This window comes from Canis lupus, chromosome 35 (genome assembly GCF_048164855.1).
Source record: "Canis lupus baileyi chromosome 35, mCanLup2.hap1, whole genome shotgun sequence".
Taxonomy (NCBI): Eukaryota; Metazoa; Chordata; class Mammalia; order Carnivora; family Canidae; genus Canis; species Canis lupus.
The window spans coordinates 6,385,782-6,412,992 of NC_132872.1; the positions used below are offsets into that span (position 1 = coordinate 6,385,782).

The 27,211-nt window shown below is 35.9% G+C and overlaps 1 protein-coding gene and 1 long non-coding RNA gene across 11 annotated transcripts in view; one reads left to right on the forward strand and one right to left on the reverse strand.

Moving 5' to 3' along the window:
• Positions 1–27,211, forward strand: part of GOLGB1 (golgin B1) — a 90,570-nt gene that overhangs the window by 14,725 nt on the left and 48,634 nt on the right. For 4 of the 9 annotated variants that reach the window (XM_072811581.1, XM_072811582.1, XM_072811584.1 and 1 more), the window contains 9 exons: positions 5,985–6,079; positions 6,914–7,066; positions 7,275–7,427; positions 9,424–9,552; positions 11,890–12,015; positions 14,529–14,651; positions 15,757–15,870; positions 17,937–18,339; positions 20,023–20,138. In XM_072811581.1, coding sequence (XP_072667682.1) covers positions 5,987–6,079; positions 6,914–7,066; positions 7,275–7,427; positions 9,424–9,552; positions 11,890–12,015; positions 14,529–14,651; positions 15,757–15,870; positions 17,937–18,339; positions 20,023–20,138 — 1,410 coding nt within the window. In that variant the 5' untranslated portion in view covers positions 5,985–5,986. The remainder of the gene's footprint in view (positions 1–5,984; positions 6,080–6,913; positions 7,067–7,274; positions 7,428–9,423; positions 9,553–11,889; positions 12,016–14,528; positions 14,652–15,756; positions 15,871–17,936; positions 18,340–20,022; positions 20,139–27,211) is intronic. The other 5 variants (XM_072811587.1, XM_072811588.1, XM_072811589.1 and 2 more) reach the window with 3 other exon arrangements.
• The window catches only part of LOC140624683 (uncharacterized), a 33,431-nt gene continuing 18,529 nt past the window's right edge, over positions 12,310–27,211 (reverse strand). Inside the window, exon 4 of one of the 2 annotated variants that reach the window (XR_012024135.1) lies at positions 12,310–15,677. This is a non-coding gene — a long non-coding RNA (uncharacterized lncRNA). Of the gene's footprint in view, positions 15,678–17,551; positions 18,411–27,211 lie in introns of those variants that run through there. The other variant, XR_012024136.1, reaches the window with a different exon arrangement.

Consider the following 27,211-nt stretch of genomic DNA (forward strand, 5'->3'; position numbering starts at 1 on the left):
TATCATCAGAAATGATATTCAATATACTTCCAATTTTCTTAAATTTATTAAGACTTATGTTGTGGGGCAGCCTGGGTGGCTCAGTGGGCAGCCTGGGTGGCTCAGCAGTTTAGTGCCTGCCTTCAGCCCAGGGCATGATCCTGGGGATCTGGGATCGAGTCCCATATCGGGCTCCCTGCATGGAGCCTGCTTTTCCCTCTGCCTGTGTCTCTGCCACTCTCTCTGTGTGTCTCTCATGAATAAATAAATAAATGAATAAAATCTTTAAGAAAAAAAAAAAAGACTTATGTTGTGGCCCAACATATGATCTGTATCCAGGAGAATGTCCCACGTACACTGAAATGACTGTATTCTGCTGCTTTTGGATGGACATATATGTCTGTTAGGCCCATTTCATTTTTTTTTTTTTAAAGATTTTATTTATTGATTCATGAGAGACACAGAGAGAGAGAGAGACAGAGAGAGAGGCAGACACACAGGCAAAGGGAGAACCAGGCTCCACACAGGGAGCCCAATGTGAGACTCGATTCTGAGACTCCAGGATCATGCCCTGGGCCAAAGGCAGGAGTTAAACCACTGACCCACCCAGGGATTCCCGGCCCATTTCATTTAATGGGTAGTTCAAGTTCAGTGTTTTCTTATTGCTTTCTCTCTGGATCCATTGTCGAAAGTGGGAGAATTGAATTATATTGAATTGTATTGCTGTCTACTTTTCTCTTCAGTTCTGTGAACATTTGCTTAATATATTTAGCTGTTCTGATATTGGGAGCATATATATTTATTTATAAGTTTTATATCCTCTTGATAAATTGACTCCGTTATCATTATGTAATGATCTTCTTTGTCTCTCATGACAGTTTTTGACTAATAATCTGTTTGTTTTTTATAAATATTTGTGTGGAATATATTTTTCCATTCCTTTAGTCTCAGCCTGTCTGTAACATTAGACCCAACATGAGTCTCTCGTAGGCAACATATAGTTAGATCTTGTTTTTCAATCCATTTGCCACTTCATGTCTTTTGATTGGATAATTTAATCCATTTGAATTTAAATTATTGAATGGACTGACTATAGACATTTTGTTATAGTTTTCTATTTTGTGGTTCCTTTGTTCCTTTCTTTTGCTGTCTTCCTGGGTTTTTCAGTTTCTGATGTATGGGTTTTCATGTCTTATGTCATTTTTAATGCCTTTAAGTCCTTTTGATTGATTTAGTAGGTTGTAGTTCTGAGTTATTTTGAGCATGGCTCTTTGACATGCTTCCATTTTCTTTATGGATATTATTTTGCTCCTTATAATAACTTTGTATGAAAATTGACTCTCTTGCTTTTCAGGTGTTCATTTTTATATTAATGTTGTTTTCCAATATTGGTTCAAAATGTGGCCATTGGATTTCTGAAATTTCCTGACTCTTTTTCTGTTATCCTCAGTTCATTCTTTATCTGGGTCTTCCTTTGTTCTATGTTGACTCTGTCTTGATGAATTTTTATTGTACTCTCAATAGAGGCCCTGTTCTGAAAGAGAGCCCTGACACTTTAGTTTTGAGAGTTCAGGGGGCCCAGACTCTAGCCATTTCAGACCTTGCATGCTCCTTGCATTTAGGTGCTGTTGGAGTAAGAATATACCTCCCTTTTTCAGTTGCTGTTCTTTAATTGGTTCAGCACATTTTCCAGTGAATACCCAAGGGCTCTTTTGTGGTTCTCTTTGTATCATGTCTGTCACATTCTCACAGCTTTGGTAGGGAAGCATTATTTTATCTCTATCCTCTTAAGGTTTTTCACTGGGCCTGAGAATTAAATTTACATAGGACAGATTAGCAGGGAAGACATACAGATTTATTTGTTACGAATTTTAAGTGACACTGGATCCCTTGTAGAAAATGGTGACCAAAAGAAGCAGTTGGAGTAGAACATTTATATACTGAGTTGGACAGAGAGCAGTAAATTGTGATAATGATACAAGGCAAAGGGTAGAGTTTATCATGGAGAAGTGACTAGGAAGATAAGGATTCACATACAAAGTGTGTTTGTACAAATTCCTCTTGGCCTCCTCTCCCCATCCCTGGAGATAAGAATGTTACTTTCCTCCTTATATAGGCAGGACATCTTCCATATGGTGTTTTATATCTAGTTTCCAGGAAGAAAAAGGGGAGGTCAGAGCATCCTTCTCGTACTTGTTTTTCAAGTGCCTTTAGCTCAAAATAATCTTTATGCCAAAGTGAAAGATTTAGGGTGGAACGTTCTGCCACCTTCCTTTTACTTCTCCCTTCCTTCCACATGGACAATTACATACAGATCTTGTGGCTATTGGTGATTTTCTATATCCATGCTTATTTTAGAGTTTGTGGGAAACTTTGTCACATAGTTTTGTGTTTCTTTTGTAAAGGCTGTATAGGTTTTTGTTATCTAGTTGCTTTGTCAGTTTTTGTGTGGGAATTCAGGAAGATCCACAATCCATGCCGTCTCCTACTCCTATCTTCTCAGAGTCCCATTAGTTGGTTGATTTCAGGTGTACAGTATAGGGATTCAGCAGTTCCATAAGTGTACTCCTTAATCCCCATCACCTAATTAACCTATCACCCCCCACCTCCCCTCTGATAACCACCAGTTCTCTGTGATTAGGACTCTGTTTATTTGTGTCTCTTTTTCCTCGCCTTGCTCATTTGTTTTGTCTCTTAAATTCTACATATGAGTAATATTACATAGTATTTGTCTTTTTCTGACTTACTTCACTTAGCATTATATTCTCTAGCTCCATCCTTGTCATTGCATATGGCAAGATTCTGTTCTATTTTCATGGCTGAATAATATTCTAGTGTGTGTGTGTGTGTGTGTGTGTGTGTGTGTATGTGTACACACCACATCTTCATCCACTTATCAATGGATGGACACTTGGACTGCTTTCATATCTTAGCTATTGTAAATAAACATAGAGGTGCATGTATCTCTTTGAATTAGTGTTTTTGTATCCTTTAGGTAAATACGTAATAGTGCAATTGCTGGATCATAGGGTAGTTCCATTTTTAACTTTTTGAGGAATCTCCATACTATTTTTCCAGAGTGAGTGCGCCAGTTAGCATTCTACCAACAGTGCAAGAAATTTCCTTTTTCTTCACATCCTTGGGAACACCTGTTGTTTCTTGTGTTATTAATTTTAACATTCTGACAAGTGATATTTCATTGTGGTTTGCATTTCCCTTATGATCAGTGATGGTGAACATCTCTTCATGTGTCTGTTGGACATCTGTATGTGTTCTTGGGAGAAATGTCTGTTCATGTCTTCTGCCCATTATTTAATCAGATTATTTGTTTTCCGGGTGTTGAATTTGATAAGTTCTTTATAGATTCTAGATACTAACTTTTTATTGGATATGTCATTTACAGATACCTTCTCCCATTCTGCAAGTTCCCTTTTAATTTTGTTGATGTTTCTTTTGCTGTGCAGAAGCATTTTATTTTGATATAGTCCCAATAGTTTATTTTTAATTTTTTCCCCTTGTCTCAGGAGACATATCTAGAAAAAAGTTGCTGTGGCCAATGTCAAAGAGGCTATTGCCTGTGACCAAGGATTTTTATGGTTTTAGGTCTCACATTAGGTCTCTAATCCACTTTGAATTTATTTTTGAGTAAGGTGTAAAAAAGTGGCTAATTTTCTTTTTCAAGATTTTTTTCCTTTCCAGATTTTATTTAAATTCAGGTTAGTTAATATAGCGTGTTGTATTAGTTTCAGGGGTGGAATTTAATGATTCATCACTTGCATATAACACCCAGTACTAAAAAACAAAAACAAAAACAAAAACAAAAAAACACCCAGTACTCCTTACAAGTGCCCTCCTTAATTCCCATCACCCATTTACACACACACTATTCTGGTGTGTCATTCAAAGCCATTGTTTCTTTGTTGATTTTCTGTTTTGATGATCTATCCATTGATGCAAGTGAGGGGTTAAGGGCCCTTGCTATTGTATTATTGTTGATTAGTTCCTTTATGTTCATTATTAACTGTTTTATGTATTTGGGTGCTCCCAGGTTGGGTGCATAAATATTTGCAATCGTTCTATCTTCTTGTTGGATTCTCTTTTATTATAATATAGTATCATTCATTGTGTCTTGCTACAGTCTTTGTTTTAAAATCCACCTTGTCTGGTATAACTATTGCTACTCCAGGTTCGTTCGTTTCTTTCTTTCTTTCTTTCTTTCTTTCTTTCTTTCTTTCTTTCTTTCTTTCTTTCTTTAAGATTTTATTTATTTATTTATTCATGAGAGACACAGAGAGAGAGGCAGAGACACAAGCAGGCTCCATGCAGGGAGCCCAACGTGGGACTCCATCCTGGATCTCCAGGATCAGGCCCTGGGTTGAAGGCGGTGCTAAACCGCTGAGCCACCCAGGCTGCCCTCCAGGTTTCTTTTGACATGTGTTTGCATGATAAATATTTCTTTGTTCCCTCACTTTCAATCTGCATGTGTCTTTAGGTCTGAAATGAGTCTCTTGTAGGCAGCATGTAGATGGATTTTATTTATTTATTTTATCCATTCAGTCACCTTTTGTCTTTTGATTGTAATGTTTAGTTCATTTACATTCAGATTAATTGTTGATAGATATGTATTTATTGCCATTTTATTACTTGTTTTGTGGTTGTTTTTGGAGCTTTTCTCTGATCCTTCCTTGTCTTTCTCTCTTTCATGGTTTACTGATTTTCGTTTTTTTTTTATTTTTTATTTTTATTTATTTATGATAGTCACAGAGAGAGAGAGAGAGAGAGAGAGGCAGAGACACAAGCAGAGGGAGAAGCAGGCTCCATGCACCGGGAGCCTGATGTGGGATTCGATCCCAGGTCTCCAGGATCGCGCCCTGGGCCAAAGGCAGGCGCCAAACCGCTGCGCCACCCAGGGATCCCCGCTGCGCCACCCAGGGATCCCCTGATTTTCTTTAGTGATATGTTTGGATTTCTTTTTCTTTATTCTTTACATATTTATTAGTGATTTTTGACATAAGGTTACCCTTAGGTTTGTATATAATCTCCTGCATATAATAATCTATGTTAAATTCTAGGTTGTTTAAATTTGAACCCATTTTCTAAGAACCAACTTTTGGTTTTACTGGTTTTCTCTGCTTTTCTATTTTAATTTTATTAATTTCTCTTCTTAGTATCTTTTTTGTCTGCTTATATTTGTTTTAATTTGCTCTTCTTTTTCTAGTTTGCTACAGAAGAGCATAGTTTGCTAATGTAAATCTCTTTTCCTTCTTTTCTAATATATGAATTTATTGCCATACATTTGAACAAAGATTATATTCAAATTTTAGCAAAACTACATGATTTTTTTTTTTTAGGAAACCCTACGGAAAGAATGGGGCTCATGGGGGCACTGCATCATGGGCTTATTTGACAAAGTAGGAGAGAATAACATTCTGGCAGGCGAAGTACTGTTAGAAGTTCATGTTTGTAAATGAAATTATGATGAAAGAAAAGAGATTAAATAACTAAGAAATATTATTTGCCACTAAACAATTATGTCTGTATTTGACTTAGAAAACATTAATGGTGGTTATTAAAGTGCAGTGCAGTTGCCCTGAAAAAAGCACTGTGCAACTACACTGTACATACACTGTAAATGCATTTTTAAAGATATCATCCTCTATAGTCTATGTCTAATATATATCACCTGTACAGTTTTTTTTTTTGTTGTTGTTGTTGTTGTTTTTTTTAAATTTTTATTTATTTATGATAGGCACACAGTGAGAGAGAGAGGGGCAGAGACACAGGCAGAGGGAGAAGCAGGCTCCATGCACCGGGAGCCTGACGTGGGATTTGATCCCGGGTCTCCAGGATCGCGCCCTGGGCCAAAGGCAGGCGCCAAACCGCTGCGCCACCCAGGGATCCCATCCTGTACAGTTTTTATTTCACTTGTAGATGATATAGTTACCAACCAGTACAAGAGAAGCCTATATCCATTTTACTGATTCTTATGTTTTCTTTTTCTGCAGAAATGCTGAGCCGATTGTCAGGATTAGCAAATGTTGTGTTGCATGAACTATCAGGAGATGACACTGATGAGAATATGAGGGCTTCCCTAGACCCTGTGAGTAGCTCTATTCTGAATGAAACTGATGATACGTTTGTGTGTGTGTGTGTGTGTGTGTGTATTCCATGCTCTTCCGGGGAAAGAATTTAAGATAGAGAGTTTTGAGCAGCCTCTATTTTGCTAGGTAGGTAGAAGAGAGGATTAAGAAAAAATATTGATTCTTTATAAATAATCCTTCTGTAAGTTTGTAGCCTGTGAGCCATAGTGCTGGGAATCAAGTCCTGGATGAGATTGGAAAGATTTTTTTTTTTTTTAATTTGTTCCCTGAGCCTTGCTTAGTGCTAGATTGTTGTAAATTCTCTTCCGGTATATATCTTGTTCCCTAGCAAAGTTTTGTATAAGTGGCAGAACTTGGGGCACCTTTCAGGTCTCAAAATATGTTTGCTATTATAAATTTATCTAACACTTCTCTTATAGTTTATTTTTTGATAACCACATGGGGAATCAAAAGAAGTCCTTTAGTTTTCTGAAAGACAAGCAAGATTGCCTAATAGTTAAGAGAATTTTACTCAACTGCTCTCTTAAATTTAAGCTTTGGGCTCTTCCACTTGATAGTTTATCATCTTTGCTTCTCTTTATTTTTCTTTTTGGTAGAATTAGGATAATACCATAAATCAGATAATGTTTTGCTTGTGAAGTACTTAACATTTCCAAAATACTCAACATATTTTAATGGCTATGATGATCATTAGTATTGGATCAGAGTTGGAAAGATTTCTTAAGTATGGAGGTGAGTTAGGCAAGAGTTAAGATGAAGTTGGATTGAAGGTACTCTTTTGGACACTAATATCTTTTCCCTGGTGCATTGGCAACTTTTTGTTTAAATACTAGGCATTACCCCAAGAATCTGACATGGAATTTAACGATAGAACACAAGAGGATGTTCTGGAGCGCCTGACTTATGCTGAGCAGTTGGTGGTAGAGCTCAAAGAAATCATCAGGCAGAAGGACATTCAATTGCAGCAAAAAGATGAAGTTCTACAGGTACCATGGTTTTTTACTCTTTTCTTGCCAGCATTTGATATGACAGACACAACGTTTACTTAGATTTTTCTCTTCACTTAGATTATTGGAGAGTGACTCTTATTTCCCTAATACTGTAAGATGATACGTACCCAAGAATAACTTTTATTATATACTAGATACGTGATGAAAAACCATTTACATATTTATTGTCATTGTTCTGTGACAGGAAGAAAGAAAAGCTGCTGATAACAAAATAAAAAAACTAAAACTTCATGCTAAGGCCAAATTAACTTCTTTGAATAAACACATAGAAGAAATGAAGGCACAAGGAGGTACTGTTCTGCCTACAGAATCTCATTCAGAGGAGCAACTCTCCAAGGTATGGTAACTAGATATGCTACACATTTTCTGAGTGGAAAAGCCTCCCATTATAGCAGATCTTCACTAGTCACAAAAACTTATGAAGCTAAAGTAGTACAGCCATAGATGGCTATCCTTTCTATTTGAGCTTGCAGTCTAGCTGAGCTCTGGGCCACACACTGAATAAAAGGCCAACAGAAAATACAGAAATGAAATGTGACCTAGACTTTTAGAGAATTAAAAAAGGCCAACAAGACGAGTAAATACCACAATGAAGCATTTATATAGGAGAGGCACATACTTTTGGAGGAATTTCATCTTCGGTTAGATTAAACTACGTGGTCTGTAAGAAAATTTCTGTGAGTTCTGAATTCTTTAATTCAGTGACTGGACAAAGAATATGTCCTCATATGGCCACACTGTAGCAGATTAAAGTTTCATGCATTGTAACTGAATCAACTAGATTGCTTTGGGCTCCCTGTAAGGGATGCTTTCTATGTTTATGACACCAATAAAACAATTTAAGGTCAGGGTTAGAGGAGTAAGGGAAGTGGTACCTTTTGAAAAATAGACTATTGTCCCAATATTCATTTTTATTACTTTTCTATATAGTTAAATCCCAAATATTCACATTAAGTCAGCCATTTAGTGAACAAGAATCTTCAGTTTTTTTGGAGTTTGGTGTAGAATAGATAGAGGCTGGCATATCACATGTGCACACTGCAGTTGGCCTAGACTTAACTCTACATAAGAAATCTGTTTTTGATTTTATTTTTATTTTCCTAATTTCACCTTATTTTACTCCTTCATTCAGTAGTATTCTTATCTCAATGTTTTTAGTTCTTGGGAAATGAGGTTGTAACTGATTTTTTAGGTACAACCCTGGAGTAACTGGTTAATTCCTAGTACCCTGATTAGTCTTTCCTTTTGGGTCTAATGCTCAGAAGACATTACTTTTCCTGCATCAATAGCTTTATTTAACTTCTCAAAGCTTATTTTAGAAGCTTTACTTATTCTTCTAAAATAGCTTGTTTATCTTGATGTCTCTCCCATGTTACTTTGTTTCATCTAACGGTCCCCCTACTATGTTGTTAGATTTTTAAATTATCTATTTTGTCCTCTGCTTTTTTGTTTTGTTTTGTTTTGATTTGATTTGATTTTAAGGTCCAAATCAACACTTGGAAGCTTCATTTCCTCACTCTGTTAAATAAGAGGGTCAAATCAAATGATTTCTAATTCTAGCAATCAATCGTTACAGGTTTATACTCTTGTTACCCATTACAGAGCTAGAAATTCTCTGACAAATGTAGTTGAAGAGATGAGGGCAATCCTCAGATGCTTGATTGACTATTATGTAGGAGAAAGTGTGAAATTATTTTGTGTAGTTCTAATAAGTAGACTTGGTTCATTTGAGGGTGATGAATTCAGTAGGGAGGGAGAGTCTTGTTCAATCTCAGGGAGAGAGCTCTTGGGGAAGAAAAATAGACTTGAAAGATTCGGATTTCCCTTACAAGGTCTTGTGTGATGTTTTGCCCCTCATCTAACAGCACCTATGCTTTTCTGAATTCTGTCCTCTGGTTCTTCAAGGCAGTGAGACTAAGTTTTCTATTAAGTTTTAGTCCTGTGTGGTGCTGACTAGTTTTGTCCTGAGACTAAAAAACCAGAAAAACGGGAAACTTGGTGTTGTTTCTTCCAGGTATTGACTCCTTTTCAGTATCTTCCTGCTTTTGGTTGCCTTCTAGCATTTTCAAGTAGCTGTTTTTCTATATTGTCCAGAGTTGAGAGCTGTTATCTGAGGGAGGATGAATCTACTAGTAAGTAGCTAACTGGGCCATACTAAAATGGGGGGAAAACTCTAAGATTCCTTCCTGGTTGTTAAGTCAGGTGTTATTTCTTGCTCCCATTTATAAAACTATAATCAAATGGTTATATAGGGCAAGTTAGAGCAAAAGATCAGATACGTGTTAATTATTATAATTCTTTTAAATCAATGACTTTATTGCCTTCATTTTCAGCATGATAAGAGTTCTACAGAGGAAGAGATGGAAGTAGAAAAGATAAAGCAGAAACTCCAGGAGAAGGAGGAACTAATAAGCTGTTTGCAAGCCCAACTTTCCCAGGCACATGCAGAACAAAGTGCACAGGTAGGGTGTTAAGTCACCTCCTAGTCATTGGGTTAGGGCCCAATGGATGACAAATACATTTTTCTAGATGGCCAACAGATACTTATCTATGTATCTGTCAATTTTCTTTCTTCTTCCCTTTCCTTCCCTCACCGACTTCCCTTCCTTCCTGCCTGCATCTAGCAATTTGTGTTTGCCATTCTTGGTTGATGTTTGTGGATACCCAGTGTGCTCTTTTAATATATAGTTTCACGTTTTTATTTCAAAATAATTTTTCTTGAATAATACAGCTTGTGGCATTTGGTCTGGTTTTTTCTCTAGGGACTTCTATTATCTGAATGTTCCTTTGAATCTCTTTAATATTTGTCACTTTTGATTCTCTTTTATTTCTTTCTTCATTTTAAATTTTCTTTTTTTCCCCTTCACTTAAGGTATTCTGTTTTGAGTTTGTTTACTTCTGTGTTCCTTCTTATTTAGACTTCCTTTTTGAAATTTTTTTCTTATATATAAAATTTTTCCTAATTTCAGTCACCTCATTTCTGAGTTTTTCTGATTATGCTATTTTCTATGTCTTGTATAGTTTTCTTAAAATTTTTAACACTTTTTGCAGTTTTAGTTTGTTTTTGAACATGCCTCTAGTCTGTTATTATCACCTTTAAGTATGTTTTGCTCCTTAGCTTTTTTTTTGTAGTAACTTTGTATGAAACTTGACCTTGATCCTTGTTTGTTCCTTATTTTTGTGAGCAATTAGTTTTTCTAAACTTTTGGAAGGAGGCTTGGTTCAGGAAAACTTTACTTACCAGGCCTCTCTCTTTTGTTGTTATTTTTTTTTTTTTTGTATTGTGTCCAAAGATCTGGCAGCTGAATTTCTGGGATTTCCTGGTTTTCTTCCTCCTGCCCTTCACTTTGGCCTATACCAACATAGTCCAATAGTAATATGTAAGCCACATGCATAATTTAAAATTTTATTGCAGAAATGGGTAAAATTAATTTTACCCTGTATTTCATGTAGTCCAATATATTCAAAATATACTTTTGAAATTAATAATTATTTTTGTGTTATTTTCCTTTTTCCTTTTTTTTTTTTTTTTTTTTGCATTGTCTGGAATTTGATGTGTGTTTTTAACATTGTATCTCCATTTGGATTGTTAAATTCTCATTGGAAATACTTCTTCTCTGTTTAGATTTCATAAAATTTCCAGTTGAGAAAATAGATTCCTATGCTCAAGTTTTTCCAGACATACTTAAAAGCTTTCCAGTAACTGAATTGAGGGTGAAACATCATTTTTTCTTATGATCTACATAAGTATCAACTCTGACTGATGCTGTCTCCATAAAGTATTCAGAGAAATATATTACAATATTAGATGAGTGTACAGGAAAAAAATCATTCAAACTGAATGAATCCACTGATAGGCAATGTGTTTATTGTCATACTAGGAACAGCATGCACACTTGTTACTTACGTGACAATTTAAGAGTATTTGACATTATGCAATAAAGTAAAATATAGTTATTTTTAATGGGAAAATAATTTCTATTTTAATTAAAATTAAATAATATTAATAGTTAAACTCCTCATGCATTTAGACGTGTCCCAAGCCCTCTGGAGCCACATTTGGCTAGTTGATAATGAATTATACAGCATGTGTATAGACCTTTTTGTTCTGTTTCTGTTATCTCTATTCTGCATAATTTTTATTTCACTGATAAGTTTCTTCTTATTTCTGGTCCATGTCTTAGAAGGCAGCCCTGATGAGTCAGTTCTGAGAATTCAGAGAACTAGGTTGTTCTAACCTTTTAGTCCTCCTTTCTGTGGACCCCTTGAATTTGCCCAATATTGGGGAATAAAGAAGCCCTGCCAATTTAAGCCGCTGTTCTAAGATTGGCCAACTGTGCTTTCCAGTAAGAACCTGTTGGCTCTTTGGGGATTTTCTTGTTCTCAAGGCCATTAATGTTGCTCTGCTGCTGCCGCCTTGGCTTCCTCTTGCATAGACTCTAATACCATGCAGGTCTTGTGGCTTTTGGTGGTTTGTTGTACCTGCTTGTATTTTGGGGTTTGTGGATCTACCTTCCTAATTTTATTGGAAATATTGTCCATGGGTTTTTGGTTTTACTATTTAGTTGTACTATCTGTTTCTTTGTGAAGATTCATAGAAAAACCACTGCTATTCTGTCTTCCTCTGACAAATAATTCTGATAATTACTTTTTAAAATCCCAGTACATGAAGTTCCCTTTTGTATTGAGTGCAAATTAGAAGGATATGAATAGGTATTTTTGGCAATTAAGAAAGGGAGGTCAAAAAATTGAGTGCTAGTTCTTTTGTTTAAATTTTTTTTTTCCTTCTATGTCTTCAGTCTGATAAGAGTTCAACAGAGATGGAAGAATATTTAATGATGAAGCAGCAGCTCCAAGAGAAGGAGGAACTCATCAGCACTCTGAAAGCCGAGCTCAGCCAGACACAAGCAGAGCAAGCTGCTCAGGTAGGGTCGAAGGTACCTCATCATCATTAAAGAATCACAAAAGTCTAATGGTGACAAGCCAATTTAGATGGTAATTTTTAAAAACTTTAGTGTATAAAAGTATAGTAGCTAGAATGTTAGAGTAGAAATTAGAAGGGTGGAGTAGGGCAGTCTGGGTGGCTCAGCCATTTAGCGCCGCCTTCGGCTCAGGGCATGATCCTGAGTCCTGTGTCTCTCATGAATAAATAAATAAAATGTATAAAAAAAAAGAAAAAAGAGAGAAGGATGGAGTAATAGAAAAACTTAGAAATGTTATTTATTTATTTTTTTTAAGATTTTATTTATTTATTCATGAGAGAGAGAGAGAGGCAGAGACACAGGCAGAGGGAGAAGCAGGCCCCACACAGGGAGCCCAACATGGGACTTGATCCCGGGTCTCCAGGATCAGGCCCTGGCCTGAAGACAGCAGTAAATCGCTGAGCCACCTGGGCTGCCCAGAAGTGTTATTTACCTTGATGAATTTGCCATAGCTTGTTTTGTAGCTGTATCTTAGTTCTGTAGGCCCCAAATTTGGTTTTAATAGCACACAGAAATTCAGTCTTAGTAATAGACTCCTGTTGTTTGAAGGAGATTGGTAGATAAAACAAAAGAAATACAAATGCGTAGGTCCATTCTTTCCCTATAGTAAAACCTTAATAGGAAGTTAAATTATAATCCGAAGATTACTTAGTATATAATGAGAAAGTGCTATAGGTTACATGATTCAATGTTAAATGGCACTGGTATGTGATATGCTTCATATTTATTTCTGATACCAGGACCAGACTGTTTGGACTGGCATTTTCAACTCCTTCTCTCTGTTTTTCTAAATTTCCAGTTTGACCACCCACCTTTGTATTTTTCCTTTGAGAGTGCTTTTGACTTGGGAAACTTTTTTCTCTGAAGTATCTTTGCATGATAGCTAATATTTCCCATTGGGTATTTCATTTTTTGACAGCTTATAGTATTAATGATGTTTTCTATCCTGGGAAGCCTGCTGCTGTGTATTCAGTGAAAATTGTATATTTTGAAATCCTTTCACACCTCAGCTTCTATTGTGTCCTTCTTATGTAAAGCACTATATACAGTGTATGATGGAGAAATACAAAATGTGCTTTTTACTGAGTGGCTTAAATCATGGAAATCTAAAATATAAACATATTAACAAATCCATCGTAATGCAAGCCATTCTGAATAAGTGAATAGCAAACATCAACACAAATGGAAAGTTATTTTGAGAGATGAAAGAGGTTACCATGAGTGTGACATCCAAGAAAGATATATGGAAAAATTAGAGTTTAGGCAAAACTGTGATGGATAGATAATAATCTCAACACGATGGTTGAAAGTATTTCATTTGTGGGGAGTGGTCTGAGCAAAATAACAGAGGAAAAAAAAGAATACATTTACAGGAAAGGATGTGTAGATGCATTTGGCTAATGAAGGATGCCAGTGCCTGTATACTTGCAACACCAAATTGCAGATTCATAGCAATGTCAGAATTCAGATAATCAAAACAAATTATGATTTTCTTCCTACCTAGAAAGAGAGCTGAGGTCAATTCAAGGTATCACAAATTGAGAAGTTAGCAGTAGTTGAAGCACCAATACAAAATGGGCAAGCTAAGACCAGGTCAGCATGCTCAACTACTGATCTTAAGGAAATGAATAAGCAGGTGTTCATCTGCAGATGGCTGCGTGCAATATACACACACCCTCAAAACAAAACAAAACAAAAATGCTGATATTAAACAGCTCTCAATTTATTTCCATTTTATTCTGTTAAGAGCCAGTTACAGATGAGGGTGATCTAGAAGCCTGCAAGTAATGACAGCTGAAAATAACTATCTGGGGAGGTGGTGTGTGTTTGGAAATAAACCAGGTTCTTTGGTAGAAACAGTTCTTTGCAGATAAGACTAGCCAATATCCCTGATGAACATAGATGTAAAAATTCTCAGTAAAGTACTAGCAAACCGAATCCAACAATACATTAAAAAAATCATTAACCACAATCAAGTGGGATTTATTCCAATTGTAGAGAATTTTGAATAAAAGATACATTAGTTTGAAGTTTGACTTAAAGAGCATGACAATTTCACTGAAGGTTTTAGAGCATGCATGTGCTATTGACATACCTAAGACTTAACAGAAATCTAATTTCATTTTGTAGGCTTAATATTGTAATCTGCGAACTTTAAAAAAATATACCTCTTTTTTATGTAAACATTTCTAGTAACCATGCAAATGTATTTTTTAATCAAAATTTATATTTAGGCTGATTTCTGAGTTTGATAATAGGATTTCTCTTACATTTGGAAGTTACTGTCAGGCCTATCTCTCTTCCAACATTCTCATCCTTGACATTAAAAATTTAATTTAAAAAAACCTATTCTCTATCAGTTCTCAGAGTCTATCTTTGGAGAATAGTGTGTGAGTTATGTTTGTGCAATATTCGGGGAGTGTAACGTGTATAGTTTCTCTGGTGTGTGTCTTTAGTTGAGTTCCATGCAGCAGGTGGTCCGAGAGAAAGATGCCCGCTTTGAAACACAAGTTCGTCTTCATGAAGATGAGCTTCTTCAGTTAGTAACCCAGGCAGATGTGGAAACAGAGATGCAACAGGTGTGTTGCTAAAACTTAGTAGAATGACTGTCATTTGGTTAACATTTAATTAACTGATCACAGCCACTTTTCTACCCTTACATATTGTTCTCCACTTGGTCTTAGCGTGCTCCTTAATTGGCTTCTTTTTGGTGATCGTATCTTCCATTGCATATTAATTATTTTTCCTTGTCCTTACCTTGCCTTTTATGCCTCTAACCAGGTTGTTGGTACTCAAAAGCTGAATTTAATTGGCAAATGTATGTGGTAGTCAGAAATCGGTTTCTCTTCAGTTTGCCAATTGTAGCTACATTAAAGACGTGATCCAAAGCTTCAAATCAATGAAGCCAGAGTAAACTTTGAAAAAATTAAAGTTGAAAAGGAGTGATTTTGAAATCATAAAGTCTTTTATTTATATTAATATTCTTACAAAATTAATTGAGTATATTTTGGAAATTGGCTTCATTGTTTTTAAGTTTATCATCTACTAACTTGAAGGTATTTGTTTTTATTTAGTGTGTTTTTATTTAGTGTGGTAACCAGAAGTGCTCCAGTGGTATTTCATGGTTGATTCATTTAATTGTTTTTGAGTGAAAACTTCTTCCAAGTTCTAAGTAATCCTTTAGAATATACCACTAAATAAAGTTTCAGAATACAGCACTTTTTGAAGTAGAATATTAATATATGCATATATCATTGATTTATTTATCCAACAATTGTTTATCGAGTGCATGTCCTATGCATGAAGCTAGAAGAGAAATGGTTCTTGCCTGCAGAGAATGTTCTCTTCGGTGAGTGAGATATACATGTACTTTTACTTAGGCATAGGACATTGACTTTATAATTTGAAAGGTGGACATTTTGTTTTCTCTAATTACAAAGACTCCCTAATTCAGGGGCTTGCTTGTGTCTCAGTTTAGTTGTTGTCAGTGTACTGGAGAAGGTATTTTTGGAGATTCTTTTTTGCTGCTCGATGGGAAGCATGGCATGCTGGTGTCCCATTCTTTAATCTGTCATCTTCAACATCCAAAGACCTTACGCACACATCTACATGATATTTTGAAAGGTAATCAGTAAATGGTTCTCACTGGTTTAGCATATTGTATCTAAAACATTTCATTCTCAGAAATTAAGAGTGCTGCAGAGGAAACTTGAGGAGCATGAAGAAGCTTTACTGGGCCGTGCTCAGGTTGTGGGCTTGCTGCAACAGGAGCTAACTACTGCTGAACAGAAAAACCAGGTACTGCCTTGTGATCTTTACTGCCTGCCTTGGGAGTGGAGTATTCGTTCCTGCTTTATTTTTATTTATTTATTTATTTTTTAGAGAGGGAGAAAGGGAGGTGGGAAGGAGCAGAGAGAGAGAGAGAGAGAGAGAGAGAGAATCTTAAGCAGGCTCCATGCCCAGGGCAGAGTCTGACCAAACCACCCAGACGTCCCCACTTCCACTTCAGTTTCCTAGGCAGCATGGATAAAATGGTAAGCCTTCTGAGAATTGATGCCATTTATTCATTTTTTCAACAAATACTCTGTGCTTAAATGGTGGTGATACAGTGATGAGCAAAACAGGTATAGTTCCTTCCCTGATTAAGCGTGCATTCCACATCTTTCATTGTGGCTGTTTTTCTTTGTGCTTTTAGGTCTAGGGTCCTAACTTCTCTAGAATATCCTACTGTCCTCTAGTCAGTTTCCTTTCTGTCATATTGCTCTTTTGCTATCTCAGATGGTTCTTGTGCTTGATGTACTATCCCTTGTTTGTTTTGGTTGATTCTCTGTTGGCTTGAAATAATTCATCATGGGGATCCCTGGGTGGCGCAGTGGTTTGGCGCCTGCCTTTGGCCCAGGGCGCGATCCTGGAGACCCGGGATCGAATCCCACGTCGGGCTCCCGGTGCATGGAACCTGCTTCTCCCTCTGCCTGTGTCTCTGCCTCTCTCTCTCTCTCTCTGTGTGACTATCATAAATAAATAAATTAAATAATTTAAAAAAAAAAGAAATAATTCATCATGCAAAATTCCCTGAATCTAAAGTGATCAAACACAATGTTTTAAAATCTTAATTTTTTAAATTTTTCCCACTAATTTTCTCTCCTCTTCTCTATGATCCCTTTCCCTATTTTTTATATTCCCCATATGAGTGAAATTGAAAATCAGAGAGGGTGACAAAACATGAGAGACTCGTAACTCTGGGAAACAAACAGGGGTAGTGGAAGGGAAGGTGGGGGGGGATGGGTTGACTGGGTGATGGGCACTGAGGGGGACACTTGACGGGATGAGCACTGGGTGTTATACTATATGTTGGCAAATCGAACTCCAATAAAAAAATATACAAAGAAAAATTAAAGTTTTAAAATCTTAAGCTCAGGTATCCCATCCCATACTGTCATTCCCTTTCTCAGACTGGCCTGACCTTCATTCTTATTGAAATCACCCAATCTTTTCACTTTGTTCCTCTGGTATATTAGTTCTTTCCTGGCCTCCCTCCTTTCCCTGTCTGCTATTGACCCATGTTTGACCATTTGGACTACTCTTTTATCAGCCCTTGGATTCCCGTGACCTGGTCTTATCACATCAAGTAGCCAAATACTAATGTGGCACTGGTGAGAAGTCCACATTCTCTGCTTGTTCATCTGGGTGCTTCATGCTGTTGGAGAAAGTCATCTCCTCAATTTTCAACTCTCCTTGAAGAGGACTTTCTTGCATTGAAACATTTTCCCATATCTCCCATCCTAATAAAACCTATATCCTGATCCCAAGGCCTCTGGTCTCACTGTCATCAGGCAGCTGGGTTCAAGTCTCAGTTGTGCCTCTTAACTATTTACTATAGAGTTACAGCTCTGTGACTTTTGGCAAATTTCCCTTCTTCTCTGCTCTTGTTAATATAAGTATCTCTCTCATGGCCTCTGCCATTTTTGTATTATAATTATCTGGTTAAATGTGACTGCCCCACTGAACTCTTGAGTTCCACAAGGGCAGAGACTGCATTCATTCATTCAGCATTTATTGATCACTAGGTCCTCAATACGACATGTACTGTGCTAGGTGCTAAAGAACAGTGGTGATAAAACAAAATCCCTTCCCTTATTGAACTTATTTTATAATGAGAGAGAAAGTAAGAGATAATGGTACAAATAAATACGTATGAATATAAATTGTTAAAAGTATCAAGAAGCAAAAACAGGGTCTTATGCAGTTGTAGGTTAGGTTCTGAGTGTCAGATCCCTTGCTTTACCTAGAAGAGGCACTTCACTATGCTTATTGAAAAGAAAGAATGAACTTATGGCTCATGAGGCTTTGTCTTTTTTTCTTAGGTTCTCTCTCAGCAGTTACAGCAGATGGAAACTGAGCATAATACTTTAAGGAACACTGTAGAAACAGAAAGACAGGAGTCCAGGATTCTGATGGAAAAGATGAAACTTGAGGTGTCAGAGAGAAAATTATCCTTCCATAACCTGCAGGAAGAAATGCATCATCTTCTGGAACAGCTTGAGCAAGCAGGTCAAGCTCAGGCTGAGCTACAGTCCCGGTACTGTGCTTTGGAACAGAAACACAAAGCAGAAATGGAAGAAAAGATCTCTCACATTTTGAATCTTCAAAAGACTGAGCAAGAACTACACTCTGCCTGTGATGCTCTGAAAGAGGAAAATTCAAAGCTTGTCCAAGATAAGAGTGAACAGGCATTTCATTCAGCTCAGGTCATTCAACAACTGGAAGGTCAGTATTTGATTGTCTTTCAAGTCCACTGTCTAGCACCTGAGTGGCTTCTACTTCCAAATTTCTGGGATCTGTGAATGACATCATTCAAATGAAAGCAAATTCAATTGAAAGCAATTGAATCAATAGAAGAATTAAGAAAGGCATCTCTTCTGAGCTCTTTGTCATTTCTCCTGTCTCTGGCCGAAATTACAATCTGGATTAATATTATGATTATTGGGCACCAGGGTGGCTCAGTGGTTGAGTGTCTACCTTTGTCTTGGGTTGTGGTCCTGGGGTCCTGGGATTGGGTCCTGCATCAGCCTCTCTGCAGGCAGCCTGCCTCTCCCTCTGGCTTTGTCTCTGCCTCTCTCTGTGTCTCTCATGAATAAATAAATAAAATCTTAAAAAATATATTATGATTATCATTATAGTATATAGAAACTATTGATAATGATGTGTCATATGTTAAAAAGAATAATGTGTGAAACATGAGTGCAGTCTCTAGGATTCAGTGACTGAAATGAGTAGGGTTTGAATCAATTTTTGGAAAACTCAGGCTAGATCTAGATGCATAGGTAGGGAGATTGATTGCATGGAGCCATTTTTACTTTTCTTTTTTTTTTCCGTTTTTACTTCTAAAGATGAATCTGAATACTTATAGATGATCTTTTTTTTTTTTCAAGGAAAAATTTTATCCTTTAAGATTTAATGAAAACTTTTTTTTAATGTTATTAAAGTAATGCAGGGACATAGAGTAGCTTAGTTGGTTAATCTTACTCTTGGTTTCAGCTCAGGTTCTGATCTCATGAGTCATGGGATTGAGCCCCACATTAGGCTGCTATGCTCAGTATTGAGTTGCTTGGGATTTTCTCTTTCCTCTCCCTCTGACCCTCCCCCACTAGAATGCACATGCTCTCTCTTTCTCTCTCTCTCAAATAAATAAATAAATCTTAAAAAAAAAAAAGTAAATCTGGGCAGCCCCGGTGGCACAGCAGTTTAGTGCCTCCTGCAACCCAGGGCGTGATCCTGGAGACCCGGGATTGAGTCCCACGTCAGGCTCTCTGTATGGTGCCTGCTTCTCCCTCTGCCTGTGTCTCTGCCTCTCTCTCTCTCTCTATCTCTGTCTCTAAGAATAAAAAAGAAAAAAAAAAAGTAAATCTTTAAAAAAAGTAAATAAAGTAATACATGCCACTAATTTAATTCTAATACATTGACATATATTTAAAGGAAAGATTTTAGGGAAGATTTAAGTTAAAGATCTATATTGAGGAACCGAACTTTAACCAGAAAGCCTTGAGGGGCATTATATAGGAACAGTGTGTTACATTAGCACACTGTCCTCTTGAGTGGACTGTGTACCTGTTTAGAGTTGTGCTATATTGTCTCAATGGGATTCGATGAGGAGTGAAGAAAATAGAATTTAAAAATACTAAAGGCATTTTCAAGGAAGAATGACTTTGTGAATGATTCTAAGCCTTTTTTATTTTACGTTTTAAGGAAGTGGTTTACTGAAATGCCCTTCGGTCCCTCAGAGCATTTAAAACATGTCATAAAAACATGTTGTCATTGGCATCCTCATTTTAGTTAACATAACTGACCTAGAGTGAACAGCATGTGCTGTATCTCTAGGAGGTAATAGCTTACCACGTTTTTAGACTTGTAGTAGAGATCATTTCTATTTACTTACTTTGTTTTCCTTAGATCAACTCCAGCAAAAATCCAAAGAAATTACTCAGTTTCTAAGCAGACCAACCTTGCCTAAACATGAAACAGCATCTCAAGCTTCTCTCCCAGATGTTTATACTGAGGATACACAGGTAATGAAATGTATACTTCTAATGAATGTGATCTGTCTTTGCTGTATCATACTTAGGTGCTCTAATGAGAATTTACACCAGAAAGTAATAAAAGCTTTCTTTTAGCCAGAAAGTAATATAAGTCTTTTCTGCCTGATAAGATGCTTTTTTGGAGGCGATTCCAGTTGAAAGGAATCATGAAAACCATTAATTTAGTGTCTCAAAAATGGTTAATGAGAATATAATAGATAACAAGCACCATGATCTCAGGAACCTCTCTGATTCTAAGGTCTTAGAATTCCATATTGAAAGTAAATCATTGTTTTTGATCTTATAATCCATTTTCTCAGCTGAGAAGTCAATTTTGTTTTTGGTAGATTGAAATTTCACCACCTTTAATGTATACAATTCAGTCTAACCAGACTTAAAAGTTTATTATATAAATCATAATCCTCCCATTAATTAATTAACAGTAAAAACTTTAACTGCCAATTAGCTGTTGTTTGGTCAGTATATTCTCTTTTTCTCCTCTAAAAATCTCTATGGGAAGCTAGATTATAATCACCAGAAGATTGCTTATAGACCATGATTATCAAAACAGAGTGAGTTTGATGATTTTTATTGGCTAGTGTCAAGCTAGGATAACTGGATTTATTCATCTCCATTATAAAATCATACCCTTCTGAACTGACAGACTTACTGACCAGCAGAGTACCATGGTTCCTGGGCAGTACTGTGTAGCAGTACTGGTTTCTAGTACTTCTAGAATTTTTGCTTCTTGGTTTCTAGCTTCTAGGCATTCCAATCTCCTCTATTCTCAAAATCACAACTTTTTCCTTGAATGTTTAAGAACATATTTTCAGTAATTGCAAAGAAATTGAAAGAATTTGATACAAAACATGTATATAGACACTATCTAGATTCTATCAACATTTTACTATATTTGTTTTATCAAAGATCCATTTATCCATTCACCAGTTCATTTTTTATGTGTTTCACAGCAAATTGCAGAAATGAGAATGTTTTTCAGCATGCATGTCATTGACTGATTTTTAATATTAATAGTTTTTTCTTTTGAATTAAGATTTATAAACATGAAATGTATAAACATTGAGTGTATTATTCATTGATTTTTGACAGATGCATACACCCGTGTTACCCAAATCCCTATCAAGATATATTCTTATTACCCTACAAAGTATCCTCATACCCTTTCACAGCCAGTCACATCCTAACCTTCTAGAGCTGACCAGTGTTCTGTTTTGTCACCATAGATTAATTTTGCCTGTTTTACAACATAATGTAAATGTAATCATGCAATATATATACTCTTTTGTGTAAAGCTTCCTAACACCCAGCATGTTTTGAGATTCATCCATATTGTTGCATATATCATAATGTATTCTTTTATATTGCTGAGAAGTACTCCATTTTGTGAATATTCTGCATTTTCTTTTTGCATGACTGTGCTATAATTTCCTGTTGATGAATACCTGGGCGTTTTCATGTTTTGGCCATTATGAATTAAGCTGCTATAAATATTCTTGTACAAGTATTTGCGTGGACATGTTTTCATTTGTCTCCAGTGGATCCTAGTTGAGATCACTGGGCTATAGAGTATGTATTTAGCTTTCTTTTTTTTTTTTTTAGAAGAAAGATTTTATTTATTTATTTATTCATGAGAGACACACACACAGAGAGAGAGAGAGAGAGAGAGAGAGAGAGAAAGGCAGAGACACAAGCAGAGGGAGAAGCAGGTTCCATGCATGGAGCCCGATGTGGGACCCGATCCTGGGTCGCCAGGATCACGCTCCGGGCTGAAGGTGGCACTAAACCACGGAGCTACCCGGGCTTCCCTGTATTTAGCTTTCTAAGAAACTGGCAGATCATTTCCCAAAGTGGCTGTATTATTTTATATTCCCACCTAAAGTATATGATTTGATATTGTCAGTTTAAAAAATTTTAGCCATTCTAATGGGTGCATGGTGGTGTCTCATGGTTTTAATTTGCATTTCCCCGATAAATGATGTTGAATGTTTTCTCTTGAGATTCTTGGCCATTTGTATATCTTCTTTTGATGAAGTGCCCTTTCAAGTCATTTCTCCACTTAAGAAATCAAATTCTTTTTTTTTTTATTATTGAGTGGAGGGGATTCTTTATATATCCTGAATACTGGTTTATTTTCAGATGGTTGGTGACTATTTTCTCTCATGCTATGGCATACCTCCTACTCATATCCTTCATGGTATCTTTTAATTAGCAGACATTTTATAATTTTGATAAAATCTATTATTTATCATTTTTTATGGATATAATTTTCTGTGTTCTAACTATGAAATTTTTGCTTAATAATGCCAAGTCATGAAGATTTTTGCTTTTTTCCCCACAACCTTTATGGTTTTAACTTTCCCATTTCAGTCTCTGAACCTCACATAAATTTTTGTGTGTGGTATAAGGGAAGGGTCAAGGTTTATTTGGATTGTGACAGTTTTTGGCTGTTAGAAATAAAGCTTCTATGAATATTCTTTTAGAAATATTTGTTTGGACCTATGCTCTCTTTACTCTCAGAAAATACCTGGAAGTAGAATGCCTGGATCACCTAGGTATTTGAGAGGTTTTAAGATGCTTCCAGGCTGTTTGCAAAGTGGTTGTACCATTTTCCATTCCCATCAGCAATGTATGAGAGTTCCAGGGATAAGCCTCACTTGGTAATGATATATGACCCTTCTATTTTGTTAAATTACATTTGTTAAAATTTTGTTTTAAAGTTTTGCATCTGTGTGATGAGGAATTTTTGTCTATTGTTTTTTTGTAATTTCTTTATCTGATTTTGCTGTATGAGTAAAGCTAGCCTTTTAGAATGAATTGGGAAGTATTCTTACCTCTTTAGTTTTTTGGGGAAGATTTTGTGTAGGCTGGGTATTATTTTTTCCTTAAATGTTTTTTGGAAATTCACCAATGAAGCCATCTAGTCCTGGAGTTGTCTTTTGGGTGCATTTTTTTTCCTACCAATTCCATTTGTAGCTATATGGCTATTCAGGTTATTGGTTTCTTTTTTATTGTACTTTGGTATTTTGTATCTTTTAGGGAATTGGACCATTTCATCTAAAGTGTCAGATTTAAAACCATAAAGTTGTTTGCAATAGTCCCTAATTATCCCTTTTAATATCTGTAGAGCTATAGTGATGTCACCCCTCTTCCTGATATTTGTAATTTGCGTTTTCTTTCTTATACCTACTTATACATACTTATACTGCCCAAAGGTTTACCGACTTTATTGATCTCAGGAAAACCAGCTTTGGTTTCATTGATGCTCTGTTGTTTTCTGTTTTGTTGATATCTACTTTAATCTTTATTATTTACTTTCTTTTGTTTGCTTTGGATTTGATTTCCTCTTCTTAGCTTCTTAAGGTAGAGGCTGAGGCCACTGGTTTGAGAACTTTCTTATTTCTTTCTTTTTTTTTTTTTTTTTTTTAAATTTTTATTTATTTATGATAGTCACAGAGAGAGAGAGAGAGAGAGAGGCAGAGACACAGGCAGAGGGAGAAGCAGGCTCCATGCACCGGGAGCCCGATGTGGGATTCGATCCCGGGTCTCCAGGATCGCGCCCTGGGCCAAAGGCAGGCGCCAAACCGCTGCGCCACCCAGGGATCCCCAACTTTCTTATTTCTAATGTAGGTGTTTTGCACTATAAATTTCTCCCTACCATCTTCTTTGGCATATCCACAAATTCTGTTGTGTTCCTTTTTCACTTAGTTCAAAATACTAATTTCCTGTTTGATTTCTTCTTTGCTTCTTGGATTACTTAGTTTTTAGATATTTGGGGATGATGTTCCAGGAGCTGTTTCTATTACTGATTTTTATTTTAATTCTATTGTGGTCAAAACATACTTTGTATAACTTGAATCTTCTGGAATTGATTCAGACCTTTATGGCCCAGAATATTGTCTATTTTGGCAAATCTTCCATTTGTACTTGAAAATAATTGCTGTTATTGACTGGAGTGTCGTATAAATGTCAATCATGTAAGGCTGGTTGATTATGTTATTCAAATATACTGTATCATTTGCTTTTCTGCTTGTTTTCTTAATTATCAACAGGAGTATTAAAATCTCAGATTATAGTTGTGGATTTATCTATTTCTCCCTCTTCTATCAATTTTTGCATCATTTATTTTCAAGCTGTTACTATGGGCTTAAACATTTAGGATTTTTAGGTCTTAATTAAGTGACCCATTTTTTATTATGAAATGGCTTTCTTTATTCTGGATGACGTTGATGACATTCTTTTTGCTTTGAAATGTACTTTTGTTTGATATTAATAGAGCTACTGGACTTTTCTTTTAATGGTTCAAAACATACATCTTTTTTTCATTCTGTTACTTTTAACTTGTTTGTATCTTTGTATTTAAAGTTCATTGCTTGTATCCAGCACAGAATTTGAGCCTACTTCTTATCCTGTCTCTGCTGTAAGTTGGAGTGTTCAGACTATTTACATTAATGTTATTGATATAGGGATCCCTGGGTGGCACAGCGGTTTAGCGCCTGCCTTTGGCCCAGGGTGCGATCCTGGAGCCCCGGGATTGAATCCCATGTCGGGCTCCCGGTGCATGGAGCCTGCTTCTCTCCCTCTGCCTGTGTCTCTGCCTCTCTCTCTCTCTCTCTCTGTGACTATCATCAATAAATTTTAAAAAATGTTATTGATATAATTGTAAAAGTCTCTGACCTTGTTATTTTCTATTTTACCAACTGTTTTCTTATCTTTTTTTTTTACTAAGTATTTTTTATGATTCTATTTTTCTCTCCTTGCAGATTATTAGCTATAATTCTTTGTTTTGTTATTCTAGTGGCCACATTATGGGTTATAGTCTCTGTCGTTATTGCAGTTTACCTTCACATAATATTATGCTGCTTCATGTATAGAATAAGAACTTATATACATGCATTTCTTCATTTCTGGTTTTTATGTTATTGTTTTACTCATAAACAAATTGTTAATTAAATTGTTATTTATTCAATTATTATTTAAAGACAGTCAAATAATAAAATATTTATCATTGCAGTTACCATTTCGGATACTTTTTATTCTTTAGGGTAGATCAGGGATTGGCAGTGTTTCTGAAAAGGGACAAATAGTAAATATTTTAGGTGTTGTGGGTCGTATAATCTTTTTTTGTAGTTACTCTGCCATTATAGAGCAAGAGCGGATATAGAACAAAGATAAATGATTGTGACTGATTTTCAGTTCAGCTTTACTTACGAAAACAGGTAGAAGGCCTCAAAAGTTGCTGAACTCTGGTATAGTTTCTTATTTCCATCTGGTATTGTTTTCTTTCTGTCTGAAGAACTTCCTTTAACTTGTGCATGTATGTCGGTGTGTGTGTATATACACATGATTGTGCAGGTCTGCTGGTGATGAGTTCTTAAAGTTCTTATTTGTCTGAAGACATCCTTATTTCTCCATTGTTGTTGAAAGATATTCTTGCTGACTACAGAATTCTACATTGATGTTTTTTTTTTTTTATTTCAATGCTTTAAGCTTGTTACTCTACTCTTTCTTTCTTGCATTTTAGTTTTTGAGAAGAAATCTACTATCATCCTTATCTCCCCTGCCCCCCTGGCAGCTTTTAGGATCTTATGACTGGTTTTGAATACTTAGATTAGATAGTACCTTGGTGTAGTTTTTTGTTTCTTGTGCTTGGAGTTCTTGGAGCCTTTTGAATCTTTGTGTTTATAGTTTTCATCAGGTTGGAAAATTTTCTGCCATTAATTAGTAAACTATTTTTTTCTGATTCTCTCGCCTCTTTTGGGGATTCCATTCACACATATAGTAGATTACTTGAAGTTTTTCCAGAACCCACTGACACTTATCTAAAAATGTTTTTATTTTGCTTTTATTCCTGAAAGGTATTTTGTACTGGTTATGTAATTCTGGATCGACAGAATTCAGGACTTTAAAGATTGTGTTTTATTATTTTCTGGCCTATAATTTTCTTCCAACAATTGGTCAAATTACTCAAATTATTATTCTCTATGTAAAGTATCATTTTTTTCTTGGATGATTTTAAGATTTTATCTTTGTGACATACTTAGTTGTGGTTTTCTTCTGTAATTTTCTCACTTAGCTCTTGTTGAACTTTTTTTTTTAAGATTTTTTAAAAATATTATTTATTTATTTATTCACGAGAGACACAGAGAGAGGCAGAGACACAGGCAGAGGGAGAAGCAGGCTTCATACAGGGAGCCTGACGCGGGACCCGATCCCAGAACCCCGGGGATCGTGCCCTGAGCCAAAGGAAGACACTCAACCGCTGAGCCACCCAGGTGTCCCTTTTTTTAAGATTTTATTTATTTATGAGAGACACACAGAGAGAGGCAGAGACACAGATGGAGAAGCAGACTCCCCACAGGGAGTCTGATGTGGGACTTGATCCCAGGACCCTGGGATCATGCTCTGAGCTGAAGGCAGATGCTCAACCATTGAGCTGCCCAGGCATCCCTGTTGAACTTTTTAATAAATTTATATTTGGGAAAATTTTTGCCATTATTTCTTCAAATAAATTTTTTCCTCCATTATGTCCTTGCTCTCCTATGGCACTCCAATTACAAATATATTGAACCTTTTATTTTTCTCACAAGTTCCTGAGGGCTCTGTTCACTTTTCTTTTTTTTTCTTTTTTTCAAACTTCAGATTGGATAATTTCTGTTGATCTGTCTTCAAGTTCACCAAGACTTTCTTCTTTCATATAGGTTCTACTTAAAAATTTTTCATTTCAGGTCTTCTGCTTTTTAGTTCTAGAACTTCTGAGTAGTTCATTATTTTATAGTTTCTTTGTATTACTACAATTCCCTATCTTTTTGTTCATTATGAGGATACTTTCCTTTACATTGTGAGCATACGTGTAATAGCTTTATTAAAATTCTTTTTTTTTTTCTAGTTCTAAAATCTGTATCATTTTGTGCTTCATCTTTGTTGATTATGTTTTCTCTTGAGAATAGGTGTGACGTTCCCTGTTTGTGTGGTGAGTGATTTTGTATTCTAACCTGAATATTGTGAAAGTTTTGTTCATAATATTCTCTTTTTTTATTTCTAAA